General features: G+C 43.8%; 1 protein-coding gene across 3 annotated transcripts in view; it reads left to right on the top strand.

Annotated features, from left to right (window-relative positions):
• The window catches only part of NCAPD2 (non-SMC condensin I complex subunit D2), a 76,061-nt gene that overhangs the window by 20,660 nt on the left and 38,294 nt on the right, over positions 1-17,107 (top strand). For all 3 annotated transcript variants that reach the window (XR_007772185.1, XM_050937049.1, XM_050937050.1), the window contains exons 17-25: positions 115-248; positions 994-1,126; positions 12,061-12,145; positions 12,232-12,393; positions 12,652-12,866; positions 15,508-15,619; positions 15,966-16,089; positions 16,295-16,450; positions 16,712-16,889. Coding sequence is in view for 2 of the 3 variants with exons in the window: in XM_050937049.1 (XP_050793006.1) it covers positions 115-248; positions 994-1,126; positions 12,061-12,145; positions 12,232-12,393; positions 12,652-12,866; positions 15,508-15,619; positions 15,966-16,089; positions 16,295-16,450; positions 16,712-16,889 (1,299 nt within the window). In the remaining variant the exon portion in view is untranslated. The remainder of the gene's footprint in view (positions 1-114; positions 249-993; positions 1,127-12,060; positions 12,146-12,231; positions 12,394-12,651; positions 12,867-15,507; positions 15,620-15,965; positions 16,090-16,294; positions 16,451-16,711; positions 16,890-17,107) is intronic.

Below are 17,107 nucleotides of genomic sequence, written 5' to 3'. Positions count from 1 at the left end.
CCATCACATCACAGTAATCTAGCCATCCCAATAAGATCTCTTCATGAGGGTATGAAACCTGTCCCACTTGCTGTATTCTTGCATCCCTAGTTGTTGTCCCCTTTCTCTCTCCAGATCTCAGAGTTTATGCAGAAAGATGAAATAAAGCCACCTGTGGTCCACCTGCTCTGGGAGCAGTTCACTGAGAAATCACAGTGTTCAGCACTGGAGCGCTGTGCTGCTGTCATGCTGCTGGGGATGATGGCACGGTGAGCTCATAGTTCAGGTCTTTCTGTATCAGTACTGATCCTGTGACAGCAAGGAGTCTTCCCAGAGTTGATTTTATATACACGTTTGTGGGCTGCAGCTTCTGGCTCTAGATTCTGTGGCAAGGACCCTGATTTCTGCAGAAATAGATCATTCAGAAATGAATACCTGAATTAGACATCAAAATATTGTCCCCCACCAGCCCCAGGTTCTCTCAGTTGTTAACTTGATACTGAATTCCCTGTGTTCTAAGCTAGGCTACCTTCCCTTTTCTATGGTATGTTATACTACAGTTCTGGATACCTAGTTACAGCTGCATTGTGCAGATGGGGGAAGCTATTGAATAGGGGAGGAGGGAGCAGAACTACCCTGAGCTGCTGGATTTCTCCTCCTGTAAGAATGATGTCATCTGCTGCTGCTTCTCCTTTCATTACCCAAAACATCTTCTCTGCTCTTGAGGGGGAGAAGATGTTTGCAACATTGTTTAAGCTAAAGTGATGGATTGTCCAGTTGACCTGTTGCGATGCTGCTGGCCCCCCACCAGAGCATATGTAATACCCCACCCCCCTGGAATTTGGTTTACTGTCTCTCAGCTGATGTCAGTTGGCAGCTGTTTCCTCAGGCTCACATCTCCACTCTTCCCTGGGGCACAAGGTAAACTTTGGCTGTTTTCACATATTTGATGTAAGCTTTCAAGAGCAACCCTACTTAATTGCATGTATTTTCCCCCTGACCACTGCCACTAAGGGGAAAGCCGGAGATTGTGGGCAGTAACCTCGATGTTCTGGTGACGACTGGTCTAGATGAGAAGGTAATTGAAGACTATCGCCTCGCCCAAGAAGTGTGCAGTGCCATCTCCAAACTTTCCAACAGCAACAAGGTAAGACTAATACTTTGCAAGTGAGTGCCCCAAAACCAGAAATATTGGGCATGTTAGTTGAGCTGCCATTGTTAGATCATCTATCCTTTAGCATTTAATTCATAGGAAAATAGGTATTTATCAAGTCTAGGTCCACACATCCATATGATGCCTCCACAGTGTAGACTGGAAGATGTAAGTGGAACCATTTCTGTCCATCACTGGCAAGGTAAGGCTAACTTCATTTGGTGGAAACTAGGACAGCAGAGTCTCCAATTGTTTTCTCATCAGTGAGCTTCCAGAGTGGTAATTGAGCTGGAGGCCAGCTTGACCAGCTGGGGAGTGTGTTCCATCAAACCATGTGTCCTAAACTCTCATAGCATCAGGTTCAGACCTTCTGTTTATATTGGTGGAAGAATTGCATTTGATGTTTTACATGTAAAGGGAAGGTCAAACAGTGCAGTGGACTGGCTCAATCCCCAGAGAATACAGCAAGTGAAGTCATCCCTTATAGGTGGACACTCCTAGGTGTCTGCTGCCCGACTCAAGAATTGGGACACAATAGAGCGTTTTGCTCCCCAGACCAATACCAAGGTCCCAGAGTGCTGTCTAGTACCCTTCCAGAAAAAGGTGATGCAATGGGAGAGCCTGTCTCAGATATGGCCAACCAGGTTGTTGAATGTGTTTTTTTGCTCTGCCTTGCCTACAGGGCCATCCAAAAGGTTTAGAAAGGGCTTTAGTGATATCAAACACCCTTTGCTGACCCAAGAGGCCTTGGGCTTTTTTTGTTTTTTTTTCAGATTCAGTCAGTCTAACATCCAGTCTACTGATTATTCTGTGTTTATGGAATCAATCTTCTGATTTAAGACCTTTGTTTTGCATTCAGACCCAACAGGCTCAGACTGGCTGCTTGGACTTTTCTTTTTCAAATGTTTGTTTTTCAAAGTTTAATCCCCTGAAATTGTGAATAGGGGCTGTCCTCTACAAGGAAGTCTCATTCAGACAGTGGTGTAGACAGAAAAGGAGTATGGCTAGCCTTGCCAGTGGTGGACAAAACCTATAGTATGGATCTGTGGACGTGTAGTAAGACTTTCATAAACTAGCAGGATAAATTGGGATTCTTCATGTAGCTCTGTATATTCCCATTTGTGGGTAATGTGCTGACCAGTGCTGCCTAGGAGTGGAACCTTCTCCAAGCAATGTCTGTTGGAGCCACAGGCACTCCCTCCTGCCCATCCCCTCAGTGTCTGTGAACACTGAGTTCAGGGCTATATAAATGGGCACTATGCCCTTCACCATCTCAGTTGCTTCCAACTGCAAGCACCAGATGGAAGTGAATTGCTCCAATCCTTCAGATCCAGGGTTTTCTTCTACCCTTAGTGCCTTGTCAGTTAAGGTTTTTTTTTTTGGGGTGGGGGGGGGGGGCTTGGGTTTCGTGGGATGGCAGATCTGAAGAAAAGCGGGCTTCAAGAGATTTTGCTTCCTGCCTAGTGGTCTTCCTGGCATCTGATGTGTCTTACGTGCCTCAGAGAAGGCCATTCTTAGTGTTTCATCTGTTGGCTCTTAACACACAGAGCACATAAGGGGAGGCAGAACTTACTGTAGGTGCACCTGATTAAGGCAGCTCTCATTGCTAGGCCTTCTGGTTTTGGCTGGGATGCCTTCAGATCCTAAGGCTAAGGAGGTCTTGTTGGCATGTACTGCATCATCAAGTAAGGCTACGGTGCCTAAGAAGTGGTTGTGGGGGAGGGGTCTCACATTCTGCAGTTGCTTCATAAAAATTGTGATGTGTTCAAATCCATACTAGCCCTGAAAGAGAGGAAGCTAGGAAAAGGCCCATTAGTGTGAAAGGCCACAAATGAGGAGCTGAGGCTGGAGAAGTAACCCCTGGTTGGAAGATGACACTCAGCTGAGCAGGTAGGAGCTGGGCTAGTATAAAGCCGGGAAGCTGCCAACAGAAGTGGAGGCAGTGAGGAAGTCTGCGGCCACTCTGCATTAGAGGGGGAAGGAGGGAACCCAGGGTAAGAGCAGGACCTTGAGAGCCTGGCCCGAGGGAAGGGTATACTCAGAAAAGAGAGTGATGGAGAAGAGAGCATGTGGAAAGTGGGTAGAAAGTAGGGCAGAGAGAGAGCAGCAAGGTTGAGGGGGGCTGCACAAACTGTCGCTGCATGTTGTAAGGTTCCTGGGTTGGAACCCAGAGTAGTGGGCATGCCTGGATTCCCCTACCAGCCAGTGACAGAATGGCAGTACCTGGACAGCAGGTCCAATGAAACTAGGCCAGAAGGGGAAAAACCTCAGTGACTTGGCCATCAGGCCAGGTTACAAAGAGGAAACTGCAGGTCCTGGAGTGAGAGAGGGGCCACAGAGTGAGAGAGAAGATGATTGATTGGGTTGAGAGACCACAAGGGGAGTTGTTGGACCTGGAAGAGAGCTATTCCCCAGAGCAGCCAGGAAGAGGTGCCACCTATGGTGAGTGGAGCACCCTGTGACACGGATCCTTCTATGAAAGCTGTTAAGGCATCATCTGTTCAGACTGCTGCTGAGGAACCTATATTAAAGCTGTCCTGACTAATTTCCATTCCAAAGAAGAAGGCTAGGTATAAAATGGCCAATGTTAGCAGTGCCAGGTCCTGTGGATCAGTTTTTTGTTGGATCCTTAAGATTCAAATCTGTTTTTTCTACAGTTTTTATGGCTATAAGAGCTGAGGTGGTTCCGCAATCCCTGTGCAAGTCCAGGATTACAGACAGAAAACTTTCCCCAGAGCCACTGACGCATATGTTTTTTATTAACCCCAGCACTAATGTTGGATCCAAAGAGGACATTTCACTGTGCTGCATCTGATCATTCATCTGATATGAGTGAGAGATTGCTTGGGGATGGGAAGAGAAGGACCTGGATGGCTGCAAGATTTAAATCCCCTACTCTTGAGAAGTGGATAGGAGAGAGGATATTTTGAGGTTTTCCCCAGAGCAGCTTTTCCCTCTTCCTTCTCCTAAGACTCCTGCTGGATCACCAGACAGACCTTTTTTGCCTTTTTATTTCTCTTCTATGCCCCTCCCTGCCCAGCAGTGCTGTTATCTCTGGTAAGAGCCATTGTGGCTCTGAAATCAGACCTACAATTACAAGAGGATCAAGATGGATTTAAAAGATCTGAACAGTCAGTTTGTTCCACCTAGAACTGTTTTTTCCTGTAACCTTATGGACAGTTTGTATATCCTTATTTTATAGATATGTTTCCAGATTACTGGAGAGACTGACAGTCCTGGGCAACATGGCCTTACTGGGCCCCACAGAAGAGGTGTTCTGGGTTTTTTTGTTTTGTGTTTTTTTTTTTTTTTTTTTTTTGGATCATCCACAGTATGAGTTGGGTGGTGAGGCCCTAGCTGAAAAGGATCCAGTCGAAGTGATCTCTTTGGATCCAATGTCCCCAGATCCATCTGCAGCCCAAACAATAGTACCAGACACATCTTCTGAGGAAGAAGAGGAATTGGTCCCTCTCCTGGAACATCTGGCTCCAGTTGCAAATCCACCAGAGTTGTATCCTGATAAAGCAGAAACAATGCTCATATTTTCGTCTCCTTCAGAGGATGAATTACAATTCCACGAGTTGACGGACTGAATGGCATCTACTTTGAACTTGCCTTTTGTTATTGAAGAGACATTGTGTTAGTATTTGACATCTGAGGAGCACCTTTAAGAAGTATGTCTACTTATTTTGGATACACTTTCAACCTGCTAAAGCAGTTTGGGCTGCTCCTGCTTCCTGCCAATCCATCTCTAAGAAGGCGGACAAACTGTGAGCTCCCACATGGGCAGTTTCTTATTTCCATATTTACCCTATGCCACATTCTTTGGTTTCAACAGCAAGTAACCGATATTTAGGTCTGCTCAAGTCCATATTGTTGCTGATTGAGAAGGGAAGACATTGTTACCTTTCAAAGGAAACTAGTAATCAGTGATGAAGAAGAGAAAAGAGTAGCCAATTACCAACGGTAGTCCCCCACTACCAGTTTCACCTCTAGGGGGGGGAATAATGACTGTTTCATTTTAGAATTAGCAGAGGATCAGAGGAAATTTTGCCACATTCTGAGCTTCTAAGAGCAAAACAAGTCCTCGGGGCTGCTTTTGATACTTCTGGCTCTGTGGCTAGGGCTTTAACATCTGCTGTCACCTGCAGACATGTATGGTTAAGATCTTCATTGGCTGTGGATGCTAGATTTTAAAGTTGAAGATCTTCGTTGTCAGGGTCTCTTTAGTAAGAAAAGGGACAAACTTTTGGAGAAATTGAGAACAGATAGAGCAGTGTATCACTTGGTTTATATTCTACTACTAAAAGGAGACCATCTACTGCTTTTCACTTACAGGAGGCAATCTTATCCGCAATCACTTTCATATTTCTCAACTCAACAGCAACTCCAGCACCAGTAACTTAATACTTCTCATTCTCAACAAAAGAAGTCTTTTAGGCCCGGACCTAAGTAGAAGCAATCTGCTTTCTCCTCTTTGTTGAATATGGCTTGTAGATTTGATGTGAGGGTAGAGGTTTGAGGACCAACTCGCAAAATTCCTTTCTACCCTTATTTTGGAGACAGGCCAGACCATTGGTCAACTAGAAATAATAGGAAAGGATTATGCAATACAGTTCAAAACACTATCTCCTTTCAGTTCCTCCAACCTTCCACTTTTCAGGGAACCATCTCACGAAGTTGTTTTTCTGTCAGAAGTTCAGGGATTGCTTTTGATGGGAGCTATAAATGAAGTTCCCAAAGATCTATGGGATTCAAGTTATCTCCTGGTGCAGAGAAAAGATGGGGCTTTTTGCCCTATTTTAGATATAAGGAAGCTGAACACATTCATCTGGAAGTTTTGGTCCCAAATGTTAACTCTAGCCTTGATTGTTCCCTCACTCTCAAGCATGGATTGGTTCAGAGCTCTCTAGGATGCATATTTCTATTAGCTCAGTCATCAGAAGTACCTCTGTTTTGTTGTGGGACTGACCTCTTCAGTTTGAGGTCTTAAGGATCTTTATGGTGCTGCGGGTCCTTACAAAGTGCCTTTCAGAGGTAGTGGTATATCTTAGAAAAGAGGGTGTCTTTGCTTATCGATACATTAAAATGATTAGCTGGTAGAGTAGGCTTTGCGCACAGATCTGTGGACTCTCATTCAGTTTAAAGCTTCTCTTCTTACAGTTTTAGTACTTCTTATAAATGTCAAGAAGTCTATTTGCTGTCCAACTCGGAGAATCCACTTTATAGGATCAGTGGTGAACTCTGTAGCAGGAAGCATTTTCCTTTCAAAGGAAGATTTCTGAAGATTTGGTAATTCTCAAACCCAGATATTAATTTTCACTTTGGGTCTGATGGGTCATACGGCAGTGACTACTTATATCATTCGGTTTGAACGTCTCTGAATGAATCCAGTGCAAAATTGATTGGCTCAAATTTACAAACCAAACTTTAATAAACTTCATATGCTAGTCACCATGCCACAGCACATTTTTTTTATTCTTTGATGTGGTGGATGAACAGAACTGATGTTTTGAAGGGAGTTCTGTTCAGTCCTCTCTCGCCATTGGTCACAATAACCTCTGATGCGTCAGACAATGAATGGAGACCTCACTGAGCCCTCTAACAGTTTTGAGATCACTGGCTGTCCTAAAAAAAGAATTTGCACATAAATGTTTTAGAAGTGTAGGCAATTGATCTGGCTCTCAAATCTTCTTTTCCTCCTCGTCTAATGGGGAAAGTTATGCAGGTAGTGATGGACAATTCAATGGCTGGGTTATGTCCATCAGAGAGGTGCTGATTCAGCTCTGTGTGCTGAGGTAACCAGTCTGGGATTGGGGCATATCACGAGACAGCTGTCTGGCTCTGTATTTAACAGGGGAGAGTGGTGGGCAGATCAGGCTTAGCTGAGGGAAAGCTTTCAGATGCATAAGTGGTCATTAAAGGACCGCTTATACAGAGATCTTCTCCAGTTGGGGTTAGCTTGTCATGAATCTTTCTTTTTTTACAAGCAGGTTTAACAAAGTGTCATCTGTTTTTTCCCAAGGGTAGGCAACAACAGTCAGCCCATCTCAGATGCTCTTCTAATGCATTGGAGAGAGGGCCTTCTGTATACTTTCCCTCCTTTACATTAATTCAGAAGGTGAGGAAGATAAGACTGGACAAGAGGAGGCTGATCCTGGTCACATCAGCCTGGCAGGGATCAGCAGTGGTACAGACCTGCTGTCATGGGAGGTGTACAAACTACTTCCCTTGTCTCTAGATCTATTGTCTAAGCAGCATGTAGAATTCTTCGTCTGGATTTCCAGTCTGTTCATCTAACAGGCCTGGACTATTGAACTCTGACTAATACACTGTGAATCAACCAGGAACAGGATATCACTTTACTCTAGAAAACATTGTACAAGAAAATATCACTTGAAATGAGCTAGATTTGTCTTTTGGAGACGGGGAAAATCTTACACTTACTGGGGAATCAACACCTGGTGACTGATGCATCAGCAGCAGATCGCTGTCCCATCAACTCCTGTACTTCACTGGATCTAAACGAGTAATGGGAAACCGATGTCAACGGGAGCTGTGTAGCGTGGACCCCACAGTAAGTAGATCTAAGCTATGTCAACTTGAGTTACACTATTCACGTAACTCAAATTGTGTAGCTTAGATCAACTTTTCCCTGTAGTGTAGACCAGGCCTCAGTTACCAGTTACATTAGATTTTTATTCCTTATGTTTTGGAATAGTTAAAGTCTGAGTGGTTATCTAATTTCTCTGAGTGTGCTTGGCAGCTTTGTCTTATTTTGATGGTAGGTTGGTTGGTTGTGCATGATATGATTAAAAGATTTCTAAAGCAGTTATCTAGTATGTATTCCCCCCTTCACAGACCTAGTTCCCACATGCAATCTTATTTTGGTTTTATCTATGCTTATGAAGACCCCTCTTGAGTACTTGGTAGTGTTACTTTTTATCTATTAAGTTTGTGTTTATGATTGTTTATAACATCAGCCAGAAGGGTAAGCTAATTTCATACATTGATGGCAGTCCCACCTTTATCTATTTTTTTTTATAAATATAAGATGGTTTTTAGACCTGATCCCAGGTTTTTGCCAAAAACAGCATCTGAGTTTCATATGGGACAAATTTATTAGTGTTCTTTCAGAAGCCACATACTAATACAGGGGAATCTGCTTTAGATACTTCAGATGCTAGAAGAGTTCTAGTGTTTTATTTTAAATAGAAATAAAGATTTTTAGGAAGTCTTTTTTGGGTTATTTGTTCCTTATGTTAAGAATCATATGGATTACCATGTGTCTTTTTCAAACTATTTCCAGATAGTATCCTTGAATATTACAAGTTAGCAGCAGTTTCTCTGACTACTAGTGTGAGATCTCATCCTAGTAGGAAAGTGGCATCGTATTTTGCTCATCTTAAACATGTTTCTGTTGGGGGAAATCTGTAAAGTTGCTACTTGGAAGTCAGTTCATATGTTTACTAAACATTATACTTTTAGATTAGCATTCACTCTGGAAGCCAGGTCTAGTAGAGCTGTTCTTCAGTTGTAATTTAATTAGGACTCTGTGCCCATCTCCTAATTCTTAGCACTGCTTGCCAAATTAAATGTAAGTGGGAGTGTATCCAGAGCCCCTTGAAGAAATTAAGATTGATTACTTGTAACTGGAATTCTTTGAGATGCCTGCATACTAGCACTTTCCACTTGCCTTCCCCCGCTTTCTCAGTCATACCTTTAAGTCTCTTTCTCCCCACTCCCTGGTCAGTGGTATGAGGAACTGAGGTGATAGAGGATGGTGTGTGTATTCCATAATGTTCTATGGAAATGTGCTTATGAGCGTAAATATAAGGTAACTGAAATAGGCTTTATGCAAAAGGTCTCTTGTAAGGTATCATTGCAAAGCTTATAATCTACTGAGTGTGTTCATTCTATTTGTATGCATGTATCATTCTTGTATCTGTAACTAAAAATATGAAATGTAACTCTGAAGTCTTATTGTAATTATGCAAAGTGTAGGCCATTAATGGTGGCTTGGAATCTTGATGGCTCTTATTGACTAGGACAATTGGTTGTGAATGGCTCTGTTTACTTGCAAACCTTCCTGGATGCATGCAGGACAGCCCTGGAAGAATGAAGGCTGGGGTCTCACAGGAGTTGTGACCATGTCATGTGATACTGGAATCCATCTTAAACCTGGTACTTTTCCATTTAGAAGGGTGGGTGGGAACCCAGAAAGTCAAAGATTCCTACCTTGCGCCAAAGCTATAGAAGGGGATGGAACAGAACAAAAAAGGTCCCAGTCATGAGAGAGCCCCTGCTTTTCACCTAAGATGCCTGCTGAAACTAACCAGGTCTGTACCAGGGGAAAGGATTGGGCCCACGCTAGGAAGGAGTCTAGTCTGTGAAAGACACTTATTGGAACATCTCTGAGGGTTAGATTTACCAGTAATCAGTTTCTTAATGTATTAGGCTTAGACTTGTGTGTTCTTTTTATTTTGCTTGATAACTTATTTTGTTCTGTCTATCTGTTACTTGAAACCACTTAAATCCTCTTTTTATACTTAATAAAATCACTTTTTTTGTTTATTAGTAAACCCAGAGTAAGTGATTAATACCCAGGGGAGCAAACAGCTGTGCATCTCTCTCTATCAGTGTTATAGAGGGCTGACAATTCATGCGCTGACCGTGCATGAGCTTAATGCAGAGTAAAATGGATTTATTTGGGATTTGGATCCCATTGGGAGCTGGGTGCTGGAGATAGGTGACCTACTGAGCAGTTTTTGGTTAAAGTCTGCAGTTTTGGGAGCATGGACCAGACCTGGGTCTTTGTTGCAGCAGGCTAGCATGTCTGGCTCAACAAGGCAGGGTTCTGGAGTCCCAAGCTGCCAGGGAAAATGGGTTCAGCAGTAATTCCAGCATGTCAGGTGACAGTCCCAAGGGGGTCTCTGACTGAATCTGTCTTGTGCACATGCATACACACATACACGGGGGAGGAATAGCTCAGTGGTTTAAGCATTGGCCTGCTAAACCCAGGGTTGTGAGTTCAATCCTTGCAGGGACCATTTAGAGGACTGGGGTAAAAATCTGTTTGTTTGGGAATTGGTCCTGCTTTGAGCAGAGGGTTGGACTAGATGACCTCCTGAGGTCCCTTCCAACCTTGATACTCTGATATAAGCCTTGACCTTGGAATGTTTATGAATGCGATGGGGAGTGGTGGTGGAAAGGTGGCAGTGCATGTGTACTCCAACAGGTACTGTGTAGAGAAAGTTCCACCAATAACCAGCCCTGGTCAGCATGTTGCCCATAAGTATGACTATGTAGTCATCTTGAATAGGGATGTAAATATTGGTTTAAAAAATTTAACCAGTTAAACTATTGAAATTATATTGGTTAACCATTAACCAAGGTAGCTCCGGCAGGCCTGGTGGCGCCAGGGCTGCTCCAGCTTGGCCAGAGCTGGGGGGAGCCGCTTCAGCCCAGGACTCCAGCCTAGCACAGGACTGCCAGGATTAATGGTTACAGTTGGTTAACCAGTAAGCCTAATGCTTACTGGTTAACCTCTTACATCCCTAATCTTGAACTCCAGTTACAGGTAAGTAACATTCATTTAGAGAAGTGGTCCATCCACAGGGAAAACTGCTTCCTCTAATCTCCATTATAAGTTGGCCTATGCCCTGAAATATAAGTTCTTTATCCCTACTTAAGTTCTTGGGGAAGAGAGGTTTTCAATCTAATTATTTTTAAACTAATATTCAAAAACAGTTGTACATTTATATGTTAGAATATCTGAACCCTTGGCCGCAATATAATGGGACAATGATCTCTTTATCTTTTAAAATGAGTTGTCTTTTTAACTTTAATGTATGATCTACCTACTCTTCATGTGCAATAGAATTCTCTGCTCTGGAGACTGTCTGACTGGGTTAGCTATTCCACAAACAAAGCCTTGAGAAACTCAGTGCTTTAGTGCCAGATTTTCCTCCCTATATTAGTCTCACAGCCCCAGTTGCCTTCTGTGCCACAGCACACAGCTTCTCTCAATAACTCGGCTTTCTGGAAGGAACTAGGGCTACAGATGGCTGAAAGCTCGTAGCAGCTCTCCCTCCCTCATTGATACCCCAGACCTGGATTGTGACTGTAAGGATAGTATTGTAGCCAACTGAGGCTATATCTCCCACTGCTGGAAACTGATTTTCTTTCTTTCCACACCCCAAACAATATGCTTATGTGAATTGAGCATCTAGGCAGCTCCAGATGTGCCCATGCTATTCTGGCCATGCTTGACTGTACAAGTATGTCAGACTCCCAGCCCAGGAGTAACTCCTGTCTTCCAGCTTACTCTTTCCCTAGCTCCAGGTTCCATGCATACAGAATGGGTATTTGGCTTCATTTGTCCAGTTTCTGTGCTGCTGTCTGTGGAAACTGCTTCTCTTAAGCCCCAAAATGGCAAGGGGGAGGGTCTACTATATCCTTATAATAATATGACCTGGACTGGTCATAGTACTCCAGGTGAAGGCATTTGATTGATTAATATAATAGCATTAGAATATTTTCAGCATTTACACATTCACCTGGTTGGAAAGCAGGATCAAGTGGTACTCAGGGAATAACTGATAGAACAAGCTCGAAAGTAGGATTGGTCATCTTGGCTTGGAAGCGTCCTTTGTTGGCCTATAGCTGCAGTCTTTCTGCATGATGCAGTGCGACCATTGTAACTTCAGAAAGGGGCAGGAACCACTTTTGTTCTGTATTGCTTTGGCTCTCAAGTGACTCTAGAATTGCTCCCCCAAAACATTCTGGATGGCTCTAGCATCAGTATAAAACATTAGTATCTAGTAGTATGAGTGTGAAAAGAATGAGCCCCTTGGCAACACAGAAGGAGGATCGAGGAGGTTGTGAGTAAGCTAAGGTTACCCATCTGTCTGGGGTTCTCTCTACAGCTAGCTGAGGGGAAGAACCATGCTCCTTTCCGGCTGCCGCAGACACACCAGCTGTTTAGACACCTGAGTGAGGCTGTGACCACAGGTGAGGTCAAGGAATCTTCAGGGTATGGGGTAGGTGTTGATGATATGTCTGGCCTGTGTAACGTGCTTCTCTTTTGTACTCACCAGGCTTTGCCCAGCCAAGCACACTCTGGATCCCCTTCATGGAGTCAGCAATAACCCTCATCTACCAGTTAGCAGAAGGGCCTGAGGAAATATGTGCCCAAATCCTGCAGTGTTGTAGCCAACAAGCTCTAGAGAGGGTTCAGGAGCCACAAGGGGTGGAAACAGGTGAGATGGATGGATGGAGGTCTGCTCCCATAGCCTGCAGTATTGCAACCAGCTGCCCCTGGGGTAGGTAGGTTGGGGAGGCATGGTGAAATGGCTCCAAAAGAAGCTGGATTGGAAGGGGATGAGGATGCAGTGAGCCGGATATCCAAACATTTAGAGGTGGGGTGCAGAGTTACTGAGACTTGCTGATAATTAACAGAATGTAAGTCCAGAGGAGGAGTTCTATGAATTTTGACTCCTTCCTTTTCCACCCATCAGAACCAGGGACTTCTCCAAGTAGCATCCCTGGCGATGCCAACACTCTCCCTACCTTCCTGCTGACACATCTGCTCTCCCTTGTGGGAAATGTGGCCTTACAGCAGGTTGTGCATCTGGAGCGGGCAGTGAGTGCAGAGCTTCGTAGGCGCCGTGTCCTTGGGGAGGAGCAGGAGGCCAAGAAACATGTCAACAGCACCAAGGAGCAGAGTGTCAAGGTGAGAATTGAGCTTCATATGCATAGCCCATTCCTCCTCAGTCATTGCTCCAAGGAGTTTCTAGGGAGAACTGTTCTGTAAGGAGTGGTGTGCGAGACCACTGTGAATTGATTTAAATCACTGATTCTAATCACAGTTTAAATCAGCAAGCAGGAAACCTTGGATTAAATTATTGGTGTGGCTGTTTTGGGGTTTTTTTTGTTTGTTCTTAAATCTTGTTTTATATATGAACTTTTTAGCTCTTTTTTTCCTAAAGAGAGGCTGATTATCATGTTGTTGTTGATATAGCCTTCACACTAAATTTAGTGTGCCTTTTTGCTAACCAAGAGGATACATTAATGTTAGAATTTGGTGATTTTTAGTATTTCTTATTTACTAAATTTTTTTTACTTGTGATTTGTGTCAAGCTCTGTTTGGTTGGAAATTCAAATTTAATTGCACAAAAATAGCATTTTTAAATGGTTTTTCTGTTAGGTAAATCTATTTTAAATATACTGGATACATATGAAAAACTGAGGAGAAAAGGTTATTAAAATATGTTTTGCATTTAAAATTAACTGATTATTAAACCAATTAAATATCCTCTGTAGTTAGTGAATTGAAGTAACTGGCTTCTGCTCACCATATTCTTCACGATTTTAGAACTGGTAGATCTCATCCTCTCACCTGGTTCTTATTCATAGACTGGAAAGGGAAAAGCTAGGTTTCCTACTTTTTCAACTCCCATTGGCTTTTTAACTTTGAATGAACTAGTCATTGAACTGAATTTGTTGAATAATCTGAAATGAAAAAAATGTTCTCTCTGAAGAGGCTATTACTTTCAAAATTTAGTTTAGAATTTCAACAAACTTGTTCCAGGTGCTTAGCGAATGACTTCCTCCGGTTCAGTGATTTGACTGTCTTTTAAACTTAGCAGCCAGCATATACTGCTCAATATTATTATTTTTTGTATTTTTAAATTAAATGTTTTTAATGTGTTATAGTAAGAATAGGTCTTAACATAAGTTGTCATATTCATCTTTAATGTAAATAGTTATTTGTACAAAATGAACCTGTATTTAATTTTTAAAAGTTGAGTTTTCAGTTTTTATCCACCTTGTACAACAGTTAAGTCTCTCTCTCTCTCTCTCTCCCTCCCCCCCGAAGAGTACTGTTCCAGTGCTTAAACAAAGTGCTGGGGGCACTGTTGATGTTTTAGATGAGAGATGGTTGAGGTCTTAACCTCTCATGTTCACTAAAGATCCCCTGATGCCCTTGAGTTTGGGATGCGGCAGGGAGGAGAATGAGCCCAGGTGTCCTAACCATGCTCCTCTCTTCTCTTCCTGTCCCATGTAAGTCCTAGCACTGGCACTGGCACTGGCACTCGCACTCCCCAGCACCTTTGACTTTTTTGGCTTCTTTTCAGTGTTCACCTGACACACACTTTTTTGCAATGCAGTTCAGTGGCAGAGGTCTTTTGTCTGTGCCTTGTATGACCAAGACTAAGTGGTGGTGGAGGTGCTGAAGGAGGAAGGAGTTTCTGGAGCCTCTCTGAGATTGAGGCTCTTTGTTCCTTTGGAACAGTCTGTGAAATTACACAGACAACAGTAGTTTTCTTAAACTATATTAAAAATAGAGGAAATGATGGTAGAACAAAATCAGTTCATATTATCATACATACTCTAATATGTTGCAAAGCCCAGTGAGGGAGACTTCCACTAGTTTAAGTTGCGCCCCCCCCCCCCCCCCCACACACACACACACTTCCTCCTGAAGCCTCCACTCTGCTGTCTCCAGAAAACACTCTTCTCTCTATCCCTCATGCACCCTGCTTATACAGTTCTCAAATGTTTATAGTTTATCATCAGAACGGGTTAGGTTACATTGATGTTTCCCCATGAGTGTTTATACCACAGTACTGTCTGGAGGAAGTAGTAAACTGTGTCCTCCGTATAAAGGAAGACCAGTTTGATCTTCTGTTTTTATAAGTTCCTCATAAATCAAAGTAACTGGCCTTCTGGATTTGCACATCCATTGTTGCTTATAGGTATTAGACCAGTCCCTCATGCTGGTTGTAGCCCAGTTGGTCTTGGCTGATCAGAGGTCTTATGGACTTGTTTCTTTAAATGCCTCATCAATGTTGCCATACCATGAAATACAAACTGACAGACCTCTGCCCTGCTATCATAATTCTGTTCAAACTAGAGAGGGCAAATGGGCTGAATCCTCCCTGTGTTTGATCTTGTAAGCTTTTATCATCTTGCTGTTAATCTGTGCCCATATCCCACCCTGGAGGGAAGGACCTTGTGATCAGAGAATATCAGGTTTGGAAGGGACCTCAGGAGGTTTTCTAGTTCAACCCCCTACTCAAAGCAGGACCAATCCCCAGACAGTCTTTTACCCCAGTTCCCTAAATGGCCCCCTCAAGGATTGAACTGAAAACCCTGGGTTTAGCAGGCCAATACTCAAACCACTGAACTATCCCTCCTCCCAAAAAACTAGTGCTCCAGGTGCACTTTGAACTCACTCCACACAGCACAGCTCTATAAGTACTTTGCACTAACCCATTGCACCACTGGAGCCCACATGAAAGGTGCTAGTATGATGCAAAGTCTTTTCTGTAACTTTTTTGTTCAAGAACTTCTTCCTTCCCTCTGCACAGAGCATTGAGAATGAGACCACCATGGAGGAGGATCTGGGCCTAGTAGGTGCCTCAGCTGATGACACTGAGGCAGAACTCATCCGCAACATCTGTGATACAGAGCTCCTGGATGGTGAGTGTGGCCCCTAGATGGGAGTGTTCCCCTCCAGTCCGTACTTCTTTATCTGCCATGCCCTAAAGTGTGGACACAATGTGCGAGAGGACCAGCATGAGGCACACAAATTATTCCTTCAGGAAACTTAAAATGCTGTGGAAATTTCCTTTTCATGTGAATTTCTTATAACATCAGGTTCATGATTCTGAATTTCTGATGGCACTTGTCCCCTCACTTTTGTAGTTGGACACCAAATCTGTGTGGACTCTTAAGTAATTTGTGACTAAATATGTCATCTCCTTTGAAATGAGATACATTTTGGAGTATACTCTCTTAGATCTGGCTGTGTTTCTCCCCACTGCAGGGAAGCAGCTGCTCTCTGCCTTTATTCCCCTGGTGCTCAAGATCTGCAATAACCCTGGGCTCTACAATGATCCAGCACTCTCAGCTGCTGCGGCACTGGCCCTTGGTAAACTCTGCATGGTCAGGTAATGTCCAGCCTTGTGGCCATAATCCTCTCTTCTCCCCAGTCTAACCTCTTAAAGCAACATCTTCCAGAAGTGACTTTGTCCCCATGTCATAGCACCCTTCTCTGGAGAGAGTACGATGGCAGTGCCCTTGGCTCTGTTCTCACTGAAGCTGTAAAAATTGAGTCTTGCTTTTGTCTTCTGTCCCCACCCTGTTTTCCCTCAGTGCTGAGTTCTGTGACTCTCATTTGCGCCTTCTGTTTACCATGCTGGAGAAATCCACCCTACCAGGTGTGAGATCCAATCTCATGATTGCAGCAGGAGACCTAGCTATCCGCTTCCCCAATCTGGTGGAGCCGTGGACCCCCCATCTGTATGCCAGGTAAAGCATCTCCTTGCACCCCTGGGAGTGAAGGGTTTAGAACAGCTGATGTGGGGGAAGAGGGGGGTAGTGCCTCTTAGTAAAGTGAGGGAGCTGTAGTAACCCAGATTTGAGGAGATAAGATGGAGGTCTGTGCAGATGAGGGAATTTTGAGAGCTAAGGGTTGTGGCAGGGAGGCCTGAACAAATACGAGACTTGGCTCTTCAGGAGGGAGCCGGATGACCTATTGGCTCCCTGTGTAACTGAATCTTTCTCTCTTAGGCTGCGGGACCCCTGTCAAGGTGTGAGGCAGACAGCTGGGCTGGTGATGACCCACCTGATTCTCAAAGACATGGTAAAAGTAAAGGGGCAAGTGAGTGAGATGGCTGCTCTGCTCATTGACCCTGAAGAGGAAATTGTGGGTCTGGCTCGGAATTTTTTCAGCGAACTTTCCAACAAGGTGAGGGATGGCAAGGGATTCTAGGGAGGATCCCAGGGAGGAGGTGTGGAGATGAAGAGGAGGTTGTTGGGATGGGGGATCTAAGCAAAGAGTGAGGAGCTCTGGAGAAGGGTGCTAGTTTCCAGGCTGTCTTGTACATGGCCAAGGAGACAGTGTCTGTCCTGGACCCTCTCTCATGCTGTCTGGTGACCTGTACAAATCCAGAAGGACACTCTCTC

The sequence above is a fragment of the Gopherus flavomarginatus genome, chromosome 1 (genome assembly GCF_025201925.1).
Source record: "Gopherus flavomarginatus isolate rGopFla2 chromosome 1, rGopFla2.mat.asm, whole genome shotgun sequence".
NCBI classification, from domain to species: Eukaryota; Metazoa; Chordata; order Testudines; family Testudinidae; genus Gopherus; species Gopherus flavomarginatus.
The sequence above is the reverse complement of the archived record's forward strand: the minus strand, read 5'-3'. Positions and strand labels throughout refer to the sequence as shown.